At 39.0% G+C, this 24,667-nt stretch overlaps 1 protein-coding gene across 2 annotated transcripts; it reads right to left on the bottom strand.

The window, feature by feature from the left end:
• Window positions 1-734: 734 nt before the first annotated feature.
• On the bottom strand, window positions 735-24,331 carry LOC144195289 (breakpoint cluster region protein-like). 2 transcript variants are annotated; one of them, XM_077714822.1, is made up of 23 exons: window positions 22,680-24,331; window positions 13,943-14,103; window positions 13,309-13,413; window positions 12,968-13,153; window positions 11,170-11,277; window positions 10,909-10,969; window positions 10,769-10,821; window positions 10,561-10,701; window positions 8,215-8,336; window positions 7,898-8,063; window positions 7,207-7,326; window positions 6,971-7,046; window positions 6,792-6,896; window positions 6,640-6,714; window positions 5,818-5,915; window positions 5,602-5,733; window positions 3,321-3,380; window positions 3,134-3,243; window positions 2,905-3,044; window positions 2,673-2,807; window positions 2,488-2,593; window positions 1,743-1,905; window positions 735-1,661 (listed from the first exon to the last, which is right to left on the bottom strand). In XM_077714822.1, the coding sequence occupies exons 1-23, from the start codon at window positions 23,992-23,994 to the stop codon at window positions 1,572-1,574; spliced, it is 3,828 nt and encodes a 1,275-aa protein (XP_077570948.1). In that variant the 5' UTR covers window positions 23,995-24,331; the 3' UTR covers window positions 735-1,571. The 2 variants fall into 2 exon arrangements, with proteins under 2 accessions (XP_077570948.1, XP_077570949.1); XM_077714823.1 differs by lacking the exons at window positions 5,602-5,733; window positions 5,818-5,915; window positions 6,640-6,714; ... (11 more) ...; window positions 13,943-14,103; window positions 22,680-24,331 and adding an exon at window positions 3,557-4,128.
• Between the last annotated feature and the right edge of the window lie 336 nt (window positions 24,332-24,667).

Below are 24,667 nucleotides of genomic sequence, written 5' to 3'. Positions count from 1 at the left end.
TTTGCGTGCAAAAATGGGGAAAATCAATTTAAAATACAATTTTCCCATGAAAACTTTGTCTCTTACTACTGGTATTTCATTTATCATTGCTGTCAATGTAATGTGAGTGCGTTTATGACCTAATTAGCGTTTTTAAAAAGGCCAAAAATTGCCTTTTAAAAGGTATTTTAGTTGTTCAGGATTCATTCATAGTCAAATGTTACAATTATGTTAATTGAGGTTATAGAAGTGTGTTGTGGTTGTTAGTAAGAGGAGTAGTATATGTAGTTATTAATAGTTAAACGTTAACAATGTTAGATATAATATTTGAAGTTAGAAAGCTGACATTGAGTGATCATAAAGTGCCATTGACTGTGCTAAACGTCCAATCCCAATGCGACTGGTATTGATAATTTTGATATCATTGACATTTTAACATACAAAGAATAAAACAATATGAATATAGCACAATTTATTGTTTAATCATGACATTGAGCTCATTTAAACTTTACTTTTGGCTCTATTTCATGAACCTTCTGGCTTTTAATCTTTTTTTTTTATACTGTACTATATTCCCAGGAATTTGTGGATTAAAAGATGAAAGGTCACATGACCAGAGTGATTGGACCACCAAAGATTTAAATGAGAAGGCCACGTTGTGTTTTACACTTGCAATTAATTCTGGATTAAATTGCCTTTTACATGCAAGTTAAATTCCATCAATTTTATTAAAAAAGATACTATTTACAATGAAATCCGGTTGTCAAGTAATTCTTTATTTACAGAAATGTTACAGTTTAGTCAGTGTTCACTAAAAGCAGTCTTAAACATTCACGGAATAAAAAATAAAACATTTCTGCAAACAGATGTTAAAGTACTTGGAATGATTTGGTACTCATTTTAACACTGTATATTGTCATACATTTTTCAAATGAATACTGGAATTGGCCTGTTAGTAGTAGTGTTGTTGAATATGAGAACATTGCTAAGATTTCCAAAAAGTGGAATGAAAACTAACAATTACATTAAGGACAACAACAAAAAAAATGAACTGACTAAAAAGGCTTAAAAAACACAGACAACTAATAATAATTAAAAAAAATAATTCAAGCATTTTAGCAAGACATAACTAAAATATACTATCTAAATATGACAAATAAATCTAATCTCTTCCAGTTCAGTTGTTGTCAACATGCCTGCATGTTGTAGTGCTAACTACACATTTCCATCTCCAACTTAAACTCTAATAAAGTTGACATAAAAACAAAATTAAATGATTGCTTCATTGGTTATCAGCAGGAATCTGTGGCACGAATATTTATGAGCCAAATACTGCCATCCAATTATATCCCACTATTCCACCATGGCAGATTATTAAAGCAAAAACAATGTTACAAATCCACAATATGAAGATGGCGGATGAAGGATGAATTGTGTCAATAAACATAAAATATAAAAAAAAAATATTGAATGCATTAAAAAGATACAATCTAGTGATAAAACCAGTATGTTGCATTCTTGGACTGGTGAAGTGACGGCTCCACTTAGTGGCAAAATTGTGCATCAGTCATCCCATCTAAAAAAAATAATGGCTATACTTCGGAGGAGAAAAGAAGGCTTTGCCGTTTGCTGTCAGGTGTGGGAATGCTTTCCAGTTGAAGAAAGTAGAGTAAGACTTGAACCTAAAGAAGATCAATGGACAAAGATGGGGGTGAGCAGTTGGCTTTTCACTCCAAGTTGGCCGGCTGCCGAGTGTACGCTACCTGAGCCATGACCTCTAGAGACCAGCTGTCGTTCATGGAAATGGGCTGGGAACTGTTAACGGTGATTTTGCTGTCTTTTTCGGATGGACGGAGCAAAGTGGGGCCAAAAACTGTGGCCAGGTTGTGCAGGGACATCTTGTTACAACTCTCATTGTCAGAAACCCTTTTTGGAGCACATAAAGGATTTGGTGTTAAATCTTTTGGTTGCTGTTGGATGTTATTTTTTTTGTTTCTAAATGTACAATAGAGGTGTCAAACAGGCGGATTGAGGGTCAGATACGGCCCAGCACGTCGGTTTGGAAAATCGTGTTTTTATTTCCCTAAAACGTTAGCTTTTAATTCAAAATAATGTGTTTAAATGAAAAAAAATGACAAATAAAAAGACCATGTTTAAAGTTTTCCACTTCTTTGGAAACAGGCGTGAAAAAATAAAAATACATTTAAAAACAAACATTGGAACGCATTTTTCCTTTTTTTTCCAATCCAAAAATAATTTTTGATTTGAATTTTTTTAAAAAAGCTCACTTTTTCCGCTATTCTTATTGTAAATAGTGTAAAAATGCAAAGAAAATATAATATTTGCATTTTTTAGATAAAAACTGGCACGTTTTTCCATTAAATGAACCACAAGGACGACATGGACCGCGACAAAATTGAATCTGACATCCCTGCTGTACACCCTCCACAGAAAATCAGTCACATAACCGTTCATCTATTTCCAGAACACACCATATGTTAGTTTTACCTTTTCAGGTGATCAAGCAGAAAGAGAAAAGTGACCAGATTGGGTTCAGGCAGAGAAAGCAGCAGGTTGAGCATGCAGCTCTCCTTGGCCACACTGTCAGAAAGTGCTGCAGAATGACATAATACTTCTTTAAAACCCACACAAAAAAGTGCTTAATAATCAAGTTGAATTAGTAACGGACAGACCTATGCCTCCAGAAAAGTTGGGGTACAACTCATCCGTGAAAAGAGGCTCGGGCAGCTCGCGGAAATACAACTTCAGCGTGCCGGCGATGGCGTTTACGTCCATGTCCCTCATCATGACGGATACGTCCTTGTTGTCTGTGAGGAGGACAGAAAAAGGGAGTAAAAATCTCCAGCGCAAATGTCATCAGATCAAATGCAATTCATGTTCAAGCCGTATTGAAGTGAAACCCACTCATATCGAAGGCCCCCTTCAGAGCTTGGATCTCAGTGGCCACACCCGATACCCTATAGATGCCCACTTCGTCCATTCCTCGACGCTCAATCTCCTCAACGCACTGTCTCACGATGAGGGGAACCTTGGAGCGTTCCCTCCTGCAACAGAACAGGAAAAAAAAACTCTTAGCAAACCGAATTCAACAGGCTAACCGACGACATTTGCGTGTGATAAATGAATAACTTACTTGGTCACAGTATTAATTTTCACCCCAAAGACGCCAGACTGTTTCCGTGAAGGCATCCGCTTGAGACTGAACTCTCTGCTGGTAAACTTCATTGAAAGTTTTACTTCAACCTAAAAGAAAGATTGAAACATATCTTCTAAACATGACAACAGATTAAATTTAAGCCACTTTGTCTTGTCTGACTTACCCCATTCGTAGCCAGGACTGTCCTCTGCCAATCTTTGTTTTGCAAGTTTTGGGGATCCAACTGTGAATATACAACAATATAGTGTCCTTTTTATTTCAACATAGTTGATGAAAAATTAACATTCAGCAAATTATAGTGATTTTGAAGGTATTTCGCAAATTACAATGGACACAAACGTATGTTTCTGTAAATTTGAACAAAATGCAAATACATGGACTTGGACTATGTATGTTTACCTTGGGTCCAAGCAGACTACTACGGACTCTGTCCCAAAGACGGCTTCCCGTACTTGGGGGTTTCCCGGGTGCCATATCGACCTCTTCCTCCAATCCAGACACTATCTGACACACACTTTCCTCAACGGGACAATACTCGCTCATCCTTCCTGGCATGAATCTGTCAACTTTCCAAAATGTCCTTGCATCTATCTATCCTAAAGCAAAACAACAACGAGCCTGCACTAAAAACCAAAGTCCCAAACATGTCCATCTTGCATGACTTGAGAAAAAACGTCACCAAAAGAAGCCCAGATCGACGTTTACTCGACTTTCTAAAATCATTGTGAGGCAGTCAGTGCTTATTCCAGCAGGATTGAAAAAAAGGAATAGAGCCCCAGTGCCTCTGTGTTGTTCTACTTGTACTTGGATTGGAGAGATTACTTCCGAATCCCCTCCTACCCTCATTATCGGCATGCTCACGCCTGCTGTTGCTTCTCACTGTCACAAGTGTTCAATGGCAATCTGGCAATGGAAAGCAAATGGACGCTCTACGCCCAAAGTGCTCAAAGATCTCACAACTCTGGGATCCACCTGTGCAGAGTTTGCATGTTTTCCCCAGATTGGACACTTTAAATTGCCCCTAGTGGTGAGTTTAAGCGTGAATGGTTGTTTGTCTCCTGCGATTGGCTGGGCACTAATTCTGGGTGATCCAGAGACAGCTGGGATTGGCTCCAGCACCCCCTGTGACCCTAATGAGGATAAAGCAGTTCAGAAAATGAGATGAAATCTACTTTTCAAGGAGCCAACTTTGCGCCATCTCCCCTTTTTTTCCAGAGCACAGCAGTTATGTATACTGATGATATGCTTGGTGTAGGTAGTAATCATGCTTGAACTCACGGTGGCGCTGTTCCCAGCAAAGTCCCATATAAAATTTTACTAACAAATCCAATCCTTGGATCAAAACTCACTATCATGCAATCTACCAATAGATCAATGTATTGAGCACCATGCCAAGAAATCCCTTTAAAATGCACTCATCAAAACAGACTTTGATTTTAAGGGTTCTTTTCCCATTTGTAAGAAAACAAAACTTGTTTTCCTCCAAAGCAGACAAAGTTGTAGCCCACCATCTCATGGTACAACTGGGAAATCCCTTGACCAGTGGATCAAAGGGGGCTTTGTGTCTTCCTCCCCTGCGGCATTCTCTGTCTGGACCAATGCCAACGGCTACATTTGGTCAAGCCAAAGTCTAATCCACCCTCTGTCACAACATTCTATTAAAGGTCAATCCGATGTGACCCACCAGCTAACACACACACGTCGCTTCTTTTTCAATGGCCAAAAGAGACCCACAGGCATGATTAGACAAAAAAAAAAAGCTTGGGGTCAGCAAAGCAGATCAATCGCCACAGTGAAGCTATTCCACAAAAAAGGGGCGATTTCACAATGTGCTTTAGTTTTATAGTACTATTTAAACTGCAGATTTGGTGGTCCAAATATATATATATTTTTTTTATTTGTGACATTTTCTGAATAAGGCAGCGTGCTAAATTAAAGATGAACACATTTTTGTAGTTTTAGGTCTGACAGCTGTTGGTAACAGATTTTTTGGGGTGGGGAGTCTAATGATTTCCATTTTTTTTGGTATTACGTCAAGTTTTTGAACTGCAGAATCCCTGTTTAAAAAAATCTGTACATAATTTGTGCCTGTTTTGATTAAACAAAAACAGTTTACTTACTAAATTATTCCCCATTTTTAGAATGATGTAAAAACCAACCATGACAAATATGACCAATCACAACTGCAAACAACCAACAGCTGCTAGAAGTCATAGAAATGACAATAACGAACCTATTTTACTTAATTTTACTCATTTTTGTTTGTTTTTGATAACTAATTATTAATAAAATGACAGTTTCAGATTTTTTTTCTGGTTTTCCTTTTGCCCCCAAAATGATTGTCCAATCAAGCGTCATAGCATCTTGAAAATAAATGTTAAAAACAACAAATCCATACACGATAGGTCTCCACATATTTAAGTGGACAAACTTAGACAACCTACCTTAATCTGTCCTTTAACTATAATCTTATCCGTCATCTCTCCATCTTCTTTGCTCTGCTTGGCCTTGCTGCAAGACTTTTCGTAGCAGAGCAGCCTGAGCATCTGGGAGCCTTCCAGCTCAATCTCAAACTCCTTGCAAAGAAACCAGCAGACAGCCCAGAATGGTCAAAATACAGTTCACAACCAAAAGATCATGTCTCCCTCTAAAAGTCTCACCTCATTCCAGCTGGGCTCAGTCGAGTCCCTGTACACACGCGTTTTGGCTTTGTTGACAAAGTAGCCAAAGGAATCCACCTCAAGAGAGCAGTAAAGGTCTGATAGATACAATAAAATTAGAGAGGTATTAATAATGTAAAACAATGCTAACTGATCTTGCTATTTTATGTAGCTAAGATGTGCTTTATGTACATAAATGTTATGAAAATTCTCCTCATAACATCTCAACTACAGTAATACCTTGACATACGAGCAATTTGAGATACGAGTAACAAATATTTTATGTTTTTTTTTTCTTCCCGTTAGTGCGAATGGCGGAGCAATCGCTAATACGAGAGGAGTATAGACTACTTCTTAATGGCAAGTGGTCGTGCGTTATCCGATTTTGAGGACATTTGTGTGCATCATTTTGGGAATATTTTGAAAGATAAAAGCAAACAACCTTCGATAAGATGCATTTGAAAGTCAGGGTGGAGGCGGGGCCAATAGAGTCAACCCGGGAGAAGAAGGGTATCAAAATGTAAACCAAAATTTGAATTGAATTTAGTGTAAGGTTAGATTAAACTGATTTTTGAGTGTCTGCATCGTAATCCAAGTTCATTTAAATTTGTTTATTTTAAGTTACGAGCGTGTTGCCGTGCAAAAAAAGTCTCTCTCTTAGAGTTGACGCAAAGAGGACGCAGAGAGTGAGAGAAGCTTAAAGAATGTGTACGCAGTGTTCCTGACTAATCTGACTTTTCCCTGCAGCTGTTCTTCCAGTTGACAAGCCTGGTAGACGTAGGAGGAATTAACTGCAGGACGAAGAAAAAACATTTCACTCACTTGAGGTTTGTTTGAGACCCGATGCAGAGTGCACAATCACATTCAAGAAGCCGCACAGTCCGGATGATTCGTCATCTGTGTCGGAAAACACACATTTTGAGCTTTACGTCAAAACTAGTTAAGTGCTAGTTTGTTGAAAAGGTAGACCTCACCTTCTTTGCACATGGTTAGTGGAATAGTGTGGACAGTCTGGAGTTTTACGCATGAGTTGGTGAGCATCTGAAGTTCTAGAGATGTTAGAGAGAAGCTCTTAAAACCTAGAAAAGTGAGACAACTTGAGTTAAACGAGTAAAAAGGATCATTCTATAAATTCTTGAGTACAATAACTTGCATTTCTTTTGCTGCTCACGAATGGTTTCCCTCCATTCGGCACGTTCATAGTCGGAAGAGATCAGAAATGTGAAACCCTGAAATGGTACAAAAAAGTGGTCAAGTACTGCAATGACAAGCTCTCAACAGCAGATGACAGCATCACATAAATTCAAGAGTAGCAATATTTGACCTGCTAAATCAAAACATTCCAATAAGGCTTTTGGATTTCAAAATAAAATGAGGCCGATTACAGACCTTGCCATTTCTGTTGGCCACCCTGAATGCCATGTTGGGTGACATGAGGAGAAGCAGAGACTCCTGCTCTGATAACCTCTTCCTCAGCCTCTCCATTACTTTGGGTCCTTTGGTGGTTCTCTGGAGATGAACAGAAGAATTAGATACATTTCAAGAGAGTTTACATCCATAATTGATCAATCAATCAGGGGTGGCAAACTTGCGAAAAATAAAATACACTTTAAAATATTCGATTCGCTGTTTTACTGCTACAGGAAAATCCAGCACTTGCTGCTTTCTGAACAAGCAAAATCAGTTCCAAAACAACAAATTATGCTTTTATATATATCTATAAATAGATCTATTTTTACAGGTATATGATGATTTTTTAAAAAAAATAACAATAATAGAAGATCTGGATTATGTTGTTGAAACCCAAGATTAACATTGAGTCATCATTGACGGAAAAAGATGTTCAATCCAATTGGCTGTCAACCCTCCCATATAAAATGGATTGGCCTCCTATTTTTTTAAACTTATTTTACCAGAACTAATTTCCAATTGTATGATCAAATCAGGGTCCACCTTTAAAAAATGTTTTCAAGTATTCATTCAATTTTTCCTTAAGGACAGTTGAATATTCAAATAAATGACATGTTTTCATATTTGACAGGTGGATTATTTAAAATGAAAGCATTAAAAGCTGACTTGCCTTTTCTCTTTGGATGTCATTCTTAATTTGGGATAGTTTAATCTTCATGGCATCAATTTCCTCATCCTGAACCAAAGGGATCGGTGTCGACTCGCAGTCCTCAATGGTCTGAAAAGTCAGGTCCACTAATGGAATGTACCATTTGCACTCATACTGTTGTCCTTTCCTTTAATGGAACAAATTGGGAATTCAGTTGACGCCACGTGTTTGTTTTGTGAAATGTTAGCAGCTTGAACGAGAAGGGAATTTTACGTAGAATGCGACCCAGTGGAATATTCAAATGACATGGAGGCTTTGAGTTGGACAGACTCACTCACCCGGCGGCCTGTTTCTTCAGCTTGGTGCACAATAGCAGGTCAGTAAAGAGGAAGACATGACGGAGTTTCCTGGAACCTTCAACCAGTTCCACCATAAAGCGGTCCCGCAGAAGTTGACGATTCTGACAAAAAAGAGAAAAAAAACACTGTTACAGAAACTACACAAGTTACATCACCACTAACACTGAAATTGGACTAATTTAGAGCTAATGTCTAGATTTTTATTTTTTTAAATTGGTTTAAAGCCCTAAATAGTCAGTGTTTTAGATTTAAAACAATGTTTATTTGAGCTTTTTTCTTAGTATTGGAAAATGTATTTTAATCATCTTTTTTTTTTATTTCAAATGGAAACAAAATACATTTTTAAGTGGAAAATGGAAAATGTTTGTATATATTTAGATTTTACAACATGCTTTTTGAAATAAAAACATCCAAGAAAAAAATGGATTAAAAAATTGCAATGATTGATTTTAAAAAGGATAAAATCAGGAGATGTAATGTACATCTATAATCATTTGAATTTGATCCTAAAATAGAAAATCATGATTTATTTTCTCGGGCCGGACAAAAGAAGCAAGGGGCCAGATTTGGCCCCCGGGCTGCCACTTTGAAATTTCCGACATTGAAATGATGTCACTATAAATTGTGCTTAACAAATCAATGTATCCCTCCACGCCAATTAATTTTTACAATACGAGTGTCAACACGTCTAAAAGGAACAAAAAAATCAAACCGACAAAAAAAGAGAATTCCAGCTGAGCAAGTTTATATAAACGGATTACTACGACAATCGAATCATTCCAATTTTTTTTAAATACCCCAAAAATGTTGGCTCTGCTCAAGTACAGAATCTTATAATCAGACTCTGCAACTCCAAGCTCTCCGCACTTTAACCTCTGGGTGGAGGCTGTTTACATTGTGACACCAATGCCCATATGAGGAGGCCATGTTGCCAAACACTAACTGCACTGACAAAAAAAAAACAAGGGAAATCCATGCAGGGCAGACAAGAAGGCACCCCTACTCTGCCCTGCTTTCAAAACTTGGTTGGATTACATCCATTTATTGCTTTGATCACACAACGGGGATGGCAAATGCTCAATAATCCAATGGAAAAAACAGCTGTTAGTGCCCTCTTTTGTTTTTACTCATTGGTTTCAGTGACATTGAGAAATGAGTGCTATTGAATGTGGACTTTAAACTCTGCTGGTTTATAGAATTTGAACCAAGCGAATTTAGTTTTAGAAATACGACTCTGGCACTTTCCAGGTTATTTTGGGGGGTGTTGGACTAGTGATTTTGGGAAGGATGGGAGGAAACTCATGGCTAATCAACAGGCCTTCCTCATTTGAGAGACCCTGGCCTCCTATGTTTGCATTGGTTAGTCATAAGCTTCCTTTTTGCTCCATTTCCTTCACAACTAAACAGACCAGACCGACTCAGTTGGATGAGTCAGTGGCTTTTTTTTTGGAGCTTCCGGACACCTTGTACTTTCAACCAGTTACCGTCAACACCCACCATGAAGTGGAAGAACGGAAGAATTTTGTAAGGTCATTTTACCTGAAGCCTTTGTCCATAAACAAGCTGGAGAATTGGCGTTTAGTGGAATGTCAGGTTGACATTAGGAAGAGTGAATAAAGCAACACTGTTTCAATTTGGAGTTTTGGCAGAATAGGCTGTATTTTTCCTTTTAAGGTTGGCCTTTTGCTACTATTTGATAGTTTAATAATCACATAGAAAGCTTGATTGAAGCAAGGAGCACATTAAAAAGGCTCTAAATCAGTTGGAATATAAAAAATGAGTGGCTGAAACGTTGTTTGCAATAGCCAGCTGTTCTGTATGTTTTTTTTTTTACCTCATAGTAATGATTATAACAACATAATTATATAAATACTTGTATATTAGTAGGTGCTCTTGCTGGACACTTGTTTAAATAACATAAGCACACAGTTAAAAAACAACTAAATGAGTATAATTGAATAATACTTTTTAAAATATATTTAGAATGACATATTGAGTTAAGAATCGAACCCAGAATTTATGACTGTAAATCTGGCCAAAAATTTCTTGAGTCATTCCAAAACAAATCAATTTATATGTGTTGTGCATTAAAATAAATTCAATTACTGCCAACAATAATTGAATGAATGTCCATAATGTGACCAAAACTGTGAGATATTAGACTGATTATTATTGCAAAAAAACTATAAAATTACATTATTAGGGCATTATACAGTGCAGTATTACCATGGTATCTATCCCAGTAAAAATGGATTCTCTGTTATTGATTGTGTTGATTCTCCATTTTGATTTCTTATTAATTTCCATAGTTGGTGATGAACTAACCTCGCCCTTCTTTACTGTCATTGACTGCCTTCTCGGCGTGATTTCTTCATTAATGCTAGACAGGAAGTTCTGCGAGATACGCAGGGCATCCTGCAGCAGTGGATAGTCGGGATGACTGGAGGGAGTGTGCTTCAATAAATCCTAAACCAAAACAAGACATTTTTAATCCCAAAAACAACCATGCAAGCATTAACGCTGCTTGACTTACATGCAGGACAAGTGTGCTGCGTGTCACCCGGTCTACGGGCTTGTAGAGAAGAGCTGTGGACAGAAGAGGAGGCGGAGTCAGCAAAAAAAAGTGGTCTGACTCAAAATACTGAATGGTGGTCATTTAACTAAAATACTCACTCTCAAGAGATTTCTTGGCTGACTGGTCTTTGCTCTCCTTTGTGCTTTTCACCTTGAGGTTCTGTCAGGAAGACATAATGGCACCATCAAATAGGAGGCAATACCCCAAAGCATTGTATAATTAAAACAATCAGCGCCGTGGCAAAGAGCTTTTGTGGCTTTTAACAACAAAGTGCTTCGTCATCAGTTGTCCCGAGCGGCTAGGCGGCATCAAACGCTCAAGTTGTGCAAGATCCCGCTGTGCGTGCTGTTATTACATACCTCGGATATCTGTGCAAACTGCGTGTTGGCCTGGCAGCACTTGTCTGCCGTCTCCACGGCAACCGTGTAGTTGTCCACAAATGCCCGATAGACTCCGAGCTGGCTGGCCTGCAAGACATGGAGAGATTCCAAATGAGATTCATTGCAGGACACCAAAAGAATCAAAATTCAGTGTATTGCATGGCCCATCTAAAGTACAGTAATCCCTCGAATATTGCGGTTCATGGAGACCAGACTTAGTCGCAATAATCAGAAAATCGCCAATTAGAGTCACTCCTATTATATCATTTTTTTCCTAGTCCTAGTAGCAAGAGTGGCTTCCACTTATAAGTTTAAGTATGGATTTCCACCTAAAAAAATGATAGCAGAAAATAAGCGTGAATAAATGAATTTGAGATGGATGAAGTCGCGATAATCAAGGAAAGACTAGTCAGCTGCTCATAAATGAACGGTCATTCAAGACTATGTTCTTATAAATTCTTGAATGATCATTTAATGACCAAGCTATTGCCCTTATTGACTGTCACAGTGTATGTACTGAGTAAAACAATAACGGTATTGAAATATAAAAGTGACTCGTGACTTTTTGAGGGTTACAATTTACTCCAATATTAAAAAATGGAAGCTTTTTTTCACCAGATGAATGGAATAGCTCTGTTAGGGTTAACTCACCGCGACCACATTCTATTCATATAAAACCGTTTAATCTTGGCTAAGAGAGTCCATCTCGGAATATGGTGATTGCCTAGTATACATAAAAGGGATTTTATGAGGGCTTTTATGAGGAAAAACTAAAATTTGCGATGTTCAAACAATATATTTTGTGCAGACCTACCATACATTTACATTCAAAACACCAATTAAAGATGACAGACGCCCAATCCAGTCAAAATGGAAAGCATGTCTGTCACCGTCAATGGCATCCAATCAACTCCTTTATAAGAACCTAAACATTAGGGAGGCACAATGCAATTGCTGTATTCTAAAAAGGAAGAGAAGTCAAATTCAGGGACAACAGGGATTATTAAGGATTAAATTAAAAAGCATGCCATAAATAAACTACTAGGTCCTGACCCTTCATAAGGGATCAGCGAATGAGAGTCCAATTTAATTTCTCATTTTGTTCTTCATCCTTTTTATTTTTGACATTTTACGTCCTCACTGAGGTCAAAGGCCTTCTTGTCAAATAGTTAAAAATAAAAACTTGCTGATAACCATTGGAAATTTGCTGTGTATGTCGTTCCAACCAAATTGAAAAAAAAAATAGAGGCAAAGCTAGAAAGACCTGATTTGTTTTGTGTGTATACATAAAAATCCATCCATGAATGTCTTTTTTCATCACTTGCCAACATGAAATAAGCTCTTTTCCAGCAACCTCCTATAGAACCTTTTCTCTTTTCTTTACTGCTTGTCATGTGGTGAGGCAATGCTTTTATGAGTCTGAAAAAAAAATGACTCCAGGCAGTCTAAACTCACATGTACTGGAAAAACCAAAAAGTCTACGTAAAAGTCAACAAAAAAGGCCGTGACAAAAAATGTCATTCTTCTCATTTCGTTCAGACGAAGCACAAAATGAACCCTAATTTTCAACTTCCATACCCGCCTGTGACATCATAGAAAAAAAGGGGCGAATTACAGCTAATGAGCCTGAACATGTTTTTATCCTGACTCTTTTTTCTTTGGTAATCTCCTAAAATCTTCATACTATGATTCCCTTTGTTTATATGGACAATTCAGTCAGTCATTGAAGTCAATCGGTGGGGAGGGAAAGATGGGAAAGCTTAAAATGATATCATACCAGTTTCTGGAAAAGGTCTCCTACACATTGTTGGATGCTCCAGTCTTGCACGCGAGGGAGGAGGGCGTCGTAGAAATCTTTGTGGATTTCGTGAAGCTCTGGCACTTTAAAGAAAATGGTCTCGATTTGTTGGATGCTCAGCATCGGTTGGGATGTCGTGGCTGCCGCCCGGAGGGGCTTCATGGGCTTTGAAAAGAAAATATATGATGTTATGAAAGATATAAGGTCACATGTCAATCAGAAATTCAGTCTTTTTTTTTTAAAAAATGTGTTTTTTTTAACATTATCTTTGAATCTAAACAAGAAAATATAAAGAGAAAAAGCATGTGTGTTCAACATACAATTAAAAGTGCTTCAAGGTGGTTGAGGTAGGTCTCCTCGCTAGCCAGGATTCCAGAGAGGACCCACTTTCTCATCGCCACTCCTTTTTCCTGATCCAGTTCAACCTGACATAAAGATAGATATGACAGTTAATGGATGTGTAAACTGTCAAATTGATTGCACAATTATTGCTAGAAATATTAGTGTTACATGAGAAAACACATTTTATTACACTTAGTAGCAGTTCTCATTCCAAGTGTTAAGTCATTGTGACATCTTAAAGAAGATACCGTATTTTCACGACTATAAGGCGCACCACATTATAAGGCGCACCACACTATAAGGCGCACCGTCAACGAATGACGCATTTTATTTTTTTTCCATATATAAAGCAGACTGGATTATAAGGCGCCCTGTCTATTTTGGAGAAAATTTCAGATTTTTCAGTGCGCCTTAGTCGTGAAAATACGGTACTTTTGTTTCCAGTCCAGAAATTGAACAAGCCTTAGACATTATTTTAACTTGTGTGATTTTTTATATCATTTCTAAACATCATTTTTAAACTTTCAGTTCAAAGTGGCAGTAAAATGAGGTCAAAATTGATTTATTTAAAAACAAACAAACAAAAAAGGGGGTAGAGTACAGCTACAGTACCGATAGAGAAGACTCCAGGGAACCAGACGAGTGCGTGTCTTGGCTGCATCGACTTTTTGATCGGAGTTTAGGCGAGGAAGGAGGAGAGCCGATGAGGGAGAGCGCATCGTGACAACACTGTTCCAAGTCAGAAGAATTAAATGATGGAGAGGCTTCAGTATCTGTCAAAAATAGGAGCAGATATCATATTTAAAGTTGGCTCTAAATCAACAGTCTAGTAAAAATGTATGAAAACCCCTCATATCACAAATGGTAACAGTTTAGTTCAAAGTAAATGTGCCTATTATATGTGTTATTATCTGTAGTATAAAGATTAGATTAGATAACTTTATTAATCCTTCATTCGGGAAATTTCTCTCTCACAGTAGCAAGAGGGTGAGAATACAGACACAGAAAAATACATTGTAGACATAGATAAATAGTTAATAAATAATTAAATGAATAAATAAATAAGCACGTTCCCTATATTATTCAATTAAAAAATGCATATTTACTGTGATCGGAATTGAAAGGCAAAAATGCACACTTACAAGTCGAAAATTCTGAATAGTAGTATTTACTGCACTCCAATATGTAGAACCGTGCATCCTGTAATTATGGCCATTTGTCTATGACTCACCAAGTCTTTACCACTTATCAGAATGATCAATTTTCTCGTAAATGTGCCTACGACTGGAACTCAAAAAGAAAAAAAACTAGCAGGCATCCTCTAGAATGACAGGCCTGCCAAGAGCAGCTCATAAAGAGCTTGCAAACAGGAAAGAGAGGATTCCGGAAAGGAAGGGAGGATAAAACGGTGTTGCTCTCAAGAGCCATGGGAAACCAAGGCACATTTAACAAAGTGACATCCACAGTGGCTCTCTGACAATGGAGTCCGACAAATAGAGAGAGAGAGAGAGATGTGTATTGACTCTGTCTATGTGTGTAAGAGAGAGTCCAAACAGCGAGGACTGGTACACAGGGGAAGTCCTGTGTGAAAGGCCACTCTGTGTTTCACAGAGATTATCCATCAAGTCTGCCAAAGGATGAATAACACATCCTCCAGCAATCAGAAACTTCAGTGCCATCCACTATCTCCTACATACATGAACCCATCCACCAGCATTAATTTGACATTTACAAGTCAGAAATTCCAATAGAGTAATACCTTGACATACAAGTACCCCGACATACAAGGTGTTTGAGATAAGAGTAAAATTCTGAGCAAATATTTACCTTGAGATAGACAAATTTGGAGATGCGAGGATACGAGACAACGAGAGGCTGCTTATGATTTTATCGCAATGTTTTTCTCGCCGCATCTTATCTGTGCAAAGATCTCTACGAGCACTAGGCAGAGAATTGCATTTTTTCCGTGTTGTTTTGCGTTAGTTAGAGCAGAATTAAAGGAAAGACTGGGTCCAAAATGAATTAATTTGTATTTAGTTCATTTCTACGGGAAACGGTGATTTGAGATACGAGTAAACATGTTTTTGTTGTATTCGGGTGAGGAAAGGGATATCAAATAAATGTCAAAATAACAAGAATAGGGACAGAGGAAGTGTCCAGGCAGTTCTATCCGGGAAATTCAGGCAGTCATTTTAGGCATCAAAGCGGAAACAGACCTTCTGCATAAGGTCATTGTAATTTGTTGTACAAAATTTGACAGCAGTTTTGTTTTCCCATAATATATCCTTGTCTTCTATTTTTTATTCTTACTGTAACTCCATTTTTAACTTCCGCAACAAATTTTGCCACACCTGCCTTCCATAGACAGTTATTCATCCCGCATGAATTTAGTTCCCACATACGATTAAAATATTGTGGGTTCTTTACCAAGACGGACTGCATAAATCACGGATGTTTGATGTCTTTCAGACATCACAATGAAAAAAAATATCTCCCAGTGAGAGTATTGGGAAAATCTAGTGCAGCTGGATAGAGAAGGTTCCATTTCCAACCAGTGAGTGTCTTTCTAAAGCTGCAAAAAATTGTTTCAAGCGTGCAGTAAAGCTGAAACAAATACTCTCTAATGACCTTACATAAGTGCTGCACCCTCCAGCTGTGGATCGACGGGATGCCGTATTTGACTCGGACTGGAACTGAACTCTGTAATTTGGTGTTTTTCAAGAATTTCATATGACTGCAATTAGTTCGAGATTATTCCAGTTTGTTTTTTTTGGTGCTACACTTAGGTTTAGGTGTTTTTTTTTTAAATTCACACTCATCTTGAGGATGCCATGAAAAAGACAGCAAGATTGAACCAGTTTTGTTTTGCTTGTAAAAGACAGAAATGAAGGCCGATTTCTTGATGATGCTATTGATGACAAAGCAAAGACATCATAAATCCTTAATCCTAATCCACAGAGATAAACGACGGTATCAGGCAGTGACAGATGTACATCTGAGACTGTTACAAAATCAGTGAGTCACTCGCTCAGATAATCATTCGGTTTTATTTTTTCATGCGAAAATGTCCGACATCATCATCATTTGATCAAATTTGAACATCAGTTTTGACAAATTGTGTACTCTGATAACAGAAACATTGCCCTGAAGATCACGATCACCTATTTTTAGGATTCAACCGATATGAAACATAGCAAAGAGGTTTATTGATTTGAATTCGGCAGCTGGATAGTGGCATCCATAATCCTGTGTATGCCTGGTGGGCTAAAGCCAAGGCCAGTGCGCCTGACAGGTCATTGATCGGTGTGTTTAGACCTCCGGGAAGGGCTTCTGCTTCTCGCACGCATTCAAAATTAAACGTCTGGCGATTTGAGAACATGGCTTTTCTCAGGGTACTCTGGTTTCCTCCCACATTCCAAAAACATGCATGCTAGCCTAGCTGGTTGAACACTAAATTTCCCCAAAGTATGCGTGAATGGTTTCCTTGTGCCATGCAATTGGCTGATCCCCAATTCAGGGTGTCTCCGTAGTTAGCCGGGATAAGGTCCAGCACCCCCCGCGACCCTTGTGGATAAGCAGTTCGGAAAATTAAAGAATATTTGTTGAGTACAAATTCATATAAATTGATATTATGTTGTAGTTATATGGAATTTTGCAGAAACAAAGTTGTTAATCCAATCTTTGTGGTCACAAACTGTAAAAATATTCATTGGTCGGACGGCTTCTAGAAGTGGCAAGGGCCACCCGCACGTGCCTCTGATCTGCTGTGGGCCAGCCTAAAATTAGTGCCAGTCGGTGAATAGTATGGGTTAGTAAGTGGGCTTGCCCAACCCAATGCACCTACTCATCAGAGAGTCGAAATAGCTCAGGGTGGTGAGACTATGGCTTGAGATGCTTCGTAAAAGAAATAAAGCACAGTAGTTTCAATCTGTAAAAACATTGGCAATACAGACACTTTTAAAAAAATACTTTGTTCAAGACCAATATGATTATTACATTGCAGTAGACCTACTGCAGAGGTGTCAATCTTGTCAGTCTGAGGTTGTTTATGTCTGCTAAACAGAACTACCAACTAAAAGATTAGAAAATTGGCCTTGAAAGATTCAAAATCCTCTTTTTGAATTAGTGAAAAAACAGTAAATGCTTTTATTTTTGAACATTTACCAACACCTCGGATTTTGACACCTGTGCCCTACAATATGGACAGTTCTTTTGTGATATATTTTTTTAATATTACTAATTATGATTCTGTTGCTGTCAGTCTGTAAAATCGCAGCAATTTCATGACATCAGCATAATTAAACTAACATGTATAAACGCTAAAAGACTAGAACACAGGTGCATAAAGCAGTGTGTATTCAAGGTGGGCAATCTGGAATACTTACATTTTCTTGGCTTTACAAGTACTGCCATTGATAAAATGTCAATGCACTAAAAAGACATGACTTGAGCAAACGGTGTCAAGTTTGTCTAAAACAAACTGTGTCGACTACTAAGGCGAGCAGCTCCACAGGTCAGGTTGTTAAGAGCGAGGTGAACTCGTAAGACACTTAGCATTTCATTATTACAGTTTCCCTGCACACCCCTACAAGCAGCTGAGACATTCCTTCGCACTTGCCTGCCAGCCAGCAACAGAGGCCTCTTTGACCGTGACCAAGGAAGGAGGGGAGCTGAGACAGCAAGAGCAGAGACGCTAAAGGGAGGACCAGCAACCCGAGGGGAGGTCCAGAAGTTCATAAACATGCCAAAGATTTTTTCCAATTATCTACAGCAGAGCGTCTGTGTAAACAAGCTAACAGGGAGAGCTTGTGAGCAATGTGAGGTCTAGTCTGGTTTATATCTTAAACAACTTTTTCCCCCTTGTTTCAAGATAAGGCAAAACAAAGGAGCCCATTCAGAGGTTTTACTGTGAGAGCAGCTGGCGATGCTGGACCTGCTGTCATGATGGCCTGCCAGTTTTTGACTAGTGTGCACTGTACACTGCACAGAAGAACAGGTGTATCGCACTTCCACACTGAAGCAGAACTGCCAACACAACTTCCTCCGGTGGGTTAAAGTTTACGCTCGGAAAGGGAGAGGCTGCATTCTTTAGCGTCAATAAGCACTGAACTTCAGGTGTTTCCGTACAATGATCGGTCTGTGTGGACTATTCATGAGGGACCCTAAATAGCAAATAGTCCTCTAAGTGACTGCATACAAAGACTAGGTGTAAAACCGGTTGATGCAGTGAGCAATCACGGCAAGACAGAGGTGGCATTAACACAAACATTTGACAGTCAAGAAAAGTGTCAGTACTGGAATGCAGGATGACAGTGGAACGTGTCGCAAGACTGATTTAAATGATGGCTTTTGTCATGTTGGGCTATTAACTTTTGACTCTGACTTCATTTAAGTACAGTTTAGGTAACTTTAAAAATGCCTTGATCAATGTCTCCAAGTACAAGGACGTTGTAATCAGCTGACAGTCAGACTAGTATTAAGGCTCAACGGTAAAACCCGAATACGTAAAGGGAAAACCCTGGTGTTTGCCGTCTGATATCATTTGGAAACAATCCGCTGTAAATTCCTACAGACAACAACTCCCTTGAGACACATTGAAGCCAAAGATGTCTTCCAATGTCCATATATCATGCTGTTTGATGTTCAAATTTACTATCTCCATAGCTATTTTTAGGGGGGCAAAAAAATATTAGTACTTCTCAGTGAATTTCTATCTGATGCCATTAAAAACAATACAATATTTTTGTTTAACATATTACATTGTAGGAAACAGCAAATAACCTGCTTTGACCTTAGCATAAAAACAGGTATTTTATATGCATTTTTCAGCAAATGATAAAGAATAGGAGCCAAACTAAGTACATAATCAGTGACATTCTCAATTAATGCAGTGCATACAACTGCAATTGTATGTCCTAGATATAAAAAAGTTAAAACTATTCCTTCCATTTTGCACTTAAAGTATATTGACACAATTGCATAAACTTTGAGCCTCACTACAGTCCTAAGAACCAGATATATCTTCAAGCCGCTTTCAATACAACTTCTCTTGTCGCCAGTTAGAAGTCATAATGATGATTAATTATGGCAATATTGGCCCACCAGAGAACTGCCCTCCTTAAAGCGTGCCTAAGCCAATCAGAAACGTCCCCCTATACAGCCAGACAATTGGCCCAGATAACCACAAACCAGGGGACAACCATCCCTCTTAGTTCAGGATACCAGAGCAACGCAGTTCATAGTGAGAACAAAAAAAACATTAGTACTTGTAGACAGAAGAAATGGATAGCCTATCCTCCATGTGTCAAAGTGGCGGCCCGGGGGCCAAATCTGGCCCGCTACATCCTTTTGTGTGGCCACCACGAGTTCCTAACCACAACAAAGGCCAGTTTATTGGAAATAAGCAGTAACTCTTAATCCGGCAACGTGCGCATAAATGCTATTACAACATCAGTGAAACCAGACATCTGGTAATTCATTATAGAAAGCTCACGTGAAACAGCTGCGCCTTTTTGTCAGCACTAATTCTTATTTGGACAAAGCAGGGTGCAACCACGGAGAACAGTAGCGTTAACATTTCCAGCATTTTGTCGTGTGCATTAGCCGGCCTGTGGACACTCCATTAATTTTACACATCAAGGTCAGGATCAACATTACAAGGGCTGCACTGTTTAAATTTGAAACAGGAAAAGGTTGAATTGCTTTCCAACCTGGAAAAAAGTTTGTGCACAAATAAAACACTCAAAAGTCTAGTGGGCATGAATCCAGAAGAACACCCCAAAGCAAGAAGGTGGGCCCTTTTTAAAGCACCAATTATAAACAAACACAGTCTTGAGTGATGTAATAAGACTTGCCCTGACTTGAAGGCTGCAAATTTAGGGGGAAAAAAAACTTAGGGCATGACTATAAAACATTTTTTTAAGGTGGTGTGGCAATTAGGCAACACGGTGCCTTAAGTAAAATGTTAGACATAATGCTTTTTAAAGTGTAGATTAGCAATTCATTTTCTTAGGGGCAATTGTGTAATACTGTTGTGTTCAAAAACAATTTACAGTACTGTGTAAAGTATCAAATAATTGGTAGAACTATATGGGTACACAGTTTGGGAAAGCAAGGAAAGAAAAAGTATTCATTTGGTTTAAAGAAAGAAAAAAAATGTGAATTATACTTGACCCAACTGTATCCAAATTACTATATACACTATAAAAACAAGTTTACGTTCTGCATGATGTTTTCCCACAATTTTAAAATAGCTTGATGTACCAATCGATAACTAATAATAGTTGGGTTAAGACTAATTATTTTTCAAAGGAAATCCCTTAAATATAACCAATGCAAAAAATAAGAATATTAGAAGTCACCATTTCTAATTAAAAACAATAAAAACTAAACTGCCGTCTACTTTCTACCGTATGACATGATTTTAATGTGTAACAAATGACTATTAACTCCTCTTTTGACTTTGATTGAAACTTTGCTCCCTGCCAACTCTCCGAACTCAAACTACTTGGACGTCTACGACGGCCGGATTGTGCATTGCAATGGTCCCAGAGGCGTGCTAGCTTACACTTCACGCCGATTAGATCACGCATGATGATCTGCTTGTTTGTCACATGCTTTGTGTTCAAGAGCTTTGGACTGGATCACTTTATATAACAACACATTCTGTGCATCTGCCTTAATCCAACCCACACTGGATGATTTTTTGAGAGCCCGAGAAAAACAATTTCCTGTAGTCCAATCCCGATTTTTCCCCAGAATTTTTGCCCCTTCACTCTTGATACATGGCGAATTAAGATAAGAAACATCTCCCAACTTTTCCCAATGAGATCCCCCAATTGGCCCAACCACTTTCCATATCCCCCTTAACATTGTTATATTGTTACCAAGCCAGTACTTTCTCACAATCCCAAATGTTCACGCATAACAACAGGAAGCCCCGATTTCGAGCACTTCGATTGGAAGTTGTGTGACATTTTAAAGCCAGTCAATCCCCTTTTTGAACGAGTTGTCAGGGATTTTCCATTCCGACCTACCGCTACAAAAGAGACTCCCTAAATTTATCACGCTAGACAAACCCCTTTAAGTTAACGACTCGGCACGAAGGACAACAACACTGATGTGTGCTGACACAGAAACATGAGAGTGGACCAAGTTAAAGTGACTGGGAAGCCTGGGGGCAGATTGAGCCGATGTCATGGCCTTTTTCTAAGTGCATTCTATCACTCAATGGGCCACAAAAACAAAAGTGGATAGAAAACCAATAGTATGGGTCACCTTAAAAAAATACATACATACATTTCTTTATCTGAATCAATGAATGTCAATCAAAGTCTTTTTTAGTCAAAATTTCTTCCCACTGTTGTATTGTTTGGAGCAAAAGCTGATTAGAGCTTAACATTCATTAACCGGCTTTGGGGAGAACGTGTCTTATTGCTTGCTCATTATGCTGCGAAGAATATGCATTTCATCAAGCATTTTGTAGGTCATCTCATTAAGAGTTTTCTTCTCACCAGGTTGATAATAAATAAATAACTGTATAATAATCTTAGCCTCAAAACATTTGGAGCTATATTTAGCATATTAGGCAGTAATTTAATTCAAAAGAATGCAGTAATGTTATCTCATTCTTAAGCAAAGCCAGAAAGTCTGAAGTGAAACTTTAACTAACCCATTAATACTGTTTGATTTGATATTCTATTGTTTTTAACCATATTCTATATTATTATAATTCTATATTTTAAATCTTAGAACCCAGGAATTCTGTAGGTTTTTGCATCGATATAACAATTTTGTTGACTATTGCTATTTCTGGGGCGCTGAGTGCATATCGATCTCTTCTTTTTTTAGCCTTAGATCTGTATTTTGCATCTTCTTCCAAAAAACACCAATTTTTGTCTAAAACAAACAACATCATTGGGATTATTTCCACATTCTTTTGCCTATAACGAGTGAGGGGCTATGGAAAGGCAGTCGAAGGCAATCATGCTGAACATAGCCAAAGACATTGTGCCCATAGGCTATAAATGCAACCTAGTACTTCCGCATTCGGAATCCGAAGCACTTTACTTCATACTTACTTGGGTGCATGGCAAATAAATAAACCGACTTCCAGATCTTTAGTCACCAAAAAGCGTCTGTAGTTTACGTTTAGGCCTTGTGGCGTGATTTATAAACAAAACTGAAAGACCAGCATCAACTATCCTGTTTTCAAGCCATTGTGTTGCTATTCATTGGGGCTTTCACGGTAATTGTGTCGACCTATTTCTGGGTTATTTGTGTGTTTATTTTTGTTGTTGTTGTTGTTGTTGAGAAACCCCCCAAATGTAGACCTTTACAGTAGACTTACCCAGATCGCCTTGAACACTGTTGTCGTGGGACGTCCTACTTGATGTGGTGGACTCCCCATCACTAGGCCATAGGTGGCCTGCTTTATGTCCTCTGGTCTGTTCAATCACCCCCACTTGCTGTTTCAGACGTTTTTGGGAGACGGGCGTAGGTGGGCTGCTGCTGTCAAACGACTGCTGCGAAGGTGAGCGACTTTTGTCTCGGAACATGGGATAGGTGGTGGGACTGGGAGATATATGGCTGGACTGGCTCGAGGAAAAGTCCTCCTCACTTGAGGTTAAGTTCTCATTGGAGCTGCAGTCTGGAGTGTATCCTCCTCCGCCGTCGTCTTCAAAACCGCTAGGTGAGCAAGAACGCCGAGGCCAAGTTAGGTGAGTGTTCTCCTCTACGCTATGGTCTCTAATGTGGATGACTCGAGTGTCCCCCTCAGTCATCAACCCCCCGACGAACACACTGGCGTAAGGTTGACACTCAACCGACTGTAGTTCAGATTTTCCTCCAATGGAACCATCTTTCAGGAAGTGCTGGCTAACATCTGGTTCCTCATAGCACCCGTTAAAACCACAGTTCCCCTCGGTGGACCGGCCCCTCTGAACGCACTTGTTCATGTTCAGGTCCCCCGTGGTTGCTGACAAATTCCCAGGTACGGAATAAAGACTCCTCTTGCGCTCCATCTGCATGGCTTGACTTCCCAGCGTGCTAATTTTCTCAGACACGTCCTTGTCGTTAACTTTGACCAGTCCTCGCTCGTAATGGTATTCCATATTGACATAGAAAGGTTTGTCTGGCCCTCCGATCACCGACAAACCTCTGCTATCACCAACCGTATGGGAGTTTGCTCTCCGGATACGCTCAAAGTTGGACCTCAAAGCCGCCACAGAACCCGGTCCCACCGGAAAATCGGACAAGTCGGTCTCTCCAACTTTCTGTTTGGCAATCTCAACCTCCCCTTCTGTATGGGGGGACCATTTTCCCGTCTTCCCAGGTGCTGACTGTGGCTGTACTGCTAATAATTCCTCTTTGTGAGACATCTGGCTGTTTGGCTCGCAGGGAAGGTCTCCATCACTTGCCTGAGGAATCCTTTTAAAGCCCCAACGTTGACCGTCATAAGACTTTCTCTCTTTTGCCAATAGAGTCTGCAGGTAGATCATCCTAAACCGCTCTTTGTTGACTTCCTTCTCCAAATCTTTGATGGATGTCTTACATTTGTCCAGCTCTTGTTCAATGTCTCCCATAGAATTCAACTCCATGGATGGTGGATCCGACTCAGGAAACTGGGTTCTCCAAGCTTCCACAAACCCCAATGGTTCAACCATAGTTCTATTTCTACTGCAGACAAACACTCGTGGAGAACAGATTAAGGACAAAAAAGGGTCGAAAAAGGATAGAATGAATTTAGCTTTTCATTTCCCAATATCTCCATGGTGCGATGGGAAAGGAAGGGAAATTATGGATCCACATGCATAAGATGCCCAGTCTTTACTTACGGTTACTGGTTACATTCCTTTACTCCGTAATGGCAAGTTGGAGAAAAATGAAGCTTTTCTTTGGCTCTTTTGTGCAATTGTTCATTCACGAGAGATCCTTCGTCGTCTGTGTTTGCTGTCAGACTGAATCGCTGAGCTGCTGTTTTGGCCACACGTCGAAAAAGCAGCAGCCTAAGAGGCGGGGCATCCTTATGTGAATTATACACGCAAAAACACGCAACAAAGTTAAAAACACTATGGTTCAAAGCTTACTTTATTTAACAATTGCGACTGGGAGGGAATCACGCGTTTTTTTCTAGCAACATGGTGGGTGAAAAGACATTTTTTTTTAGAAGTTGCGTACCTTTGATATTGTTGGAGACAGTGTTAATAGCATTAACAGTTTTAGCATGGAGAACTTTTATTCACCTTCTCTTTCGCCACAATAAAGTCTGTAAGCCCTCCACGTGATTGGGGAACAACATCACGCAGTGTGCGGATTTAAAACTCCCAAAATGTTTCA

This window comes from Stigmatopora nigra, chromosome 4, assembly GCF_051989575.1.
Source record: "Stigmatopora nigra isolate UIUO_SnigA chromosome 4, RoL_Snig_1.1, whole genome shotgun sequence".
In the NCBI taxonomy this organism is placed as follows: Eukaryota; Metazoa; Chordata; class Actinopteri; order Syngnathiformes; family Syngnathidae; genus Stigmatopora; species Stigmatopora nigra.
The sequence above is the reverse complement of the archived record's forward strand: the minus strand, read 5'-3'. Positions and strand labels throughout refer to the sequence as shown.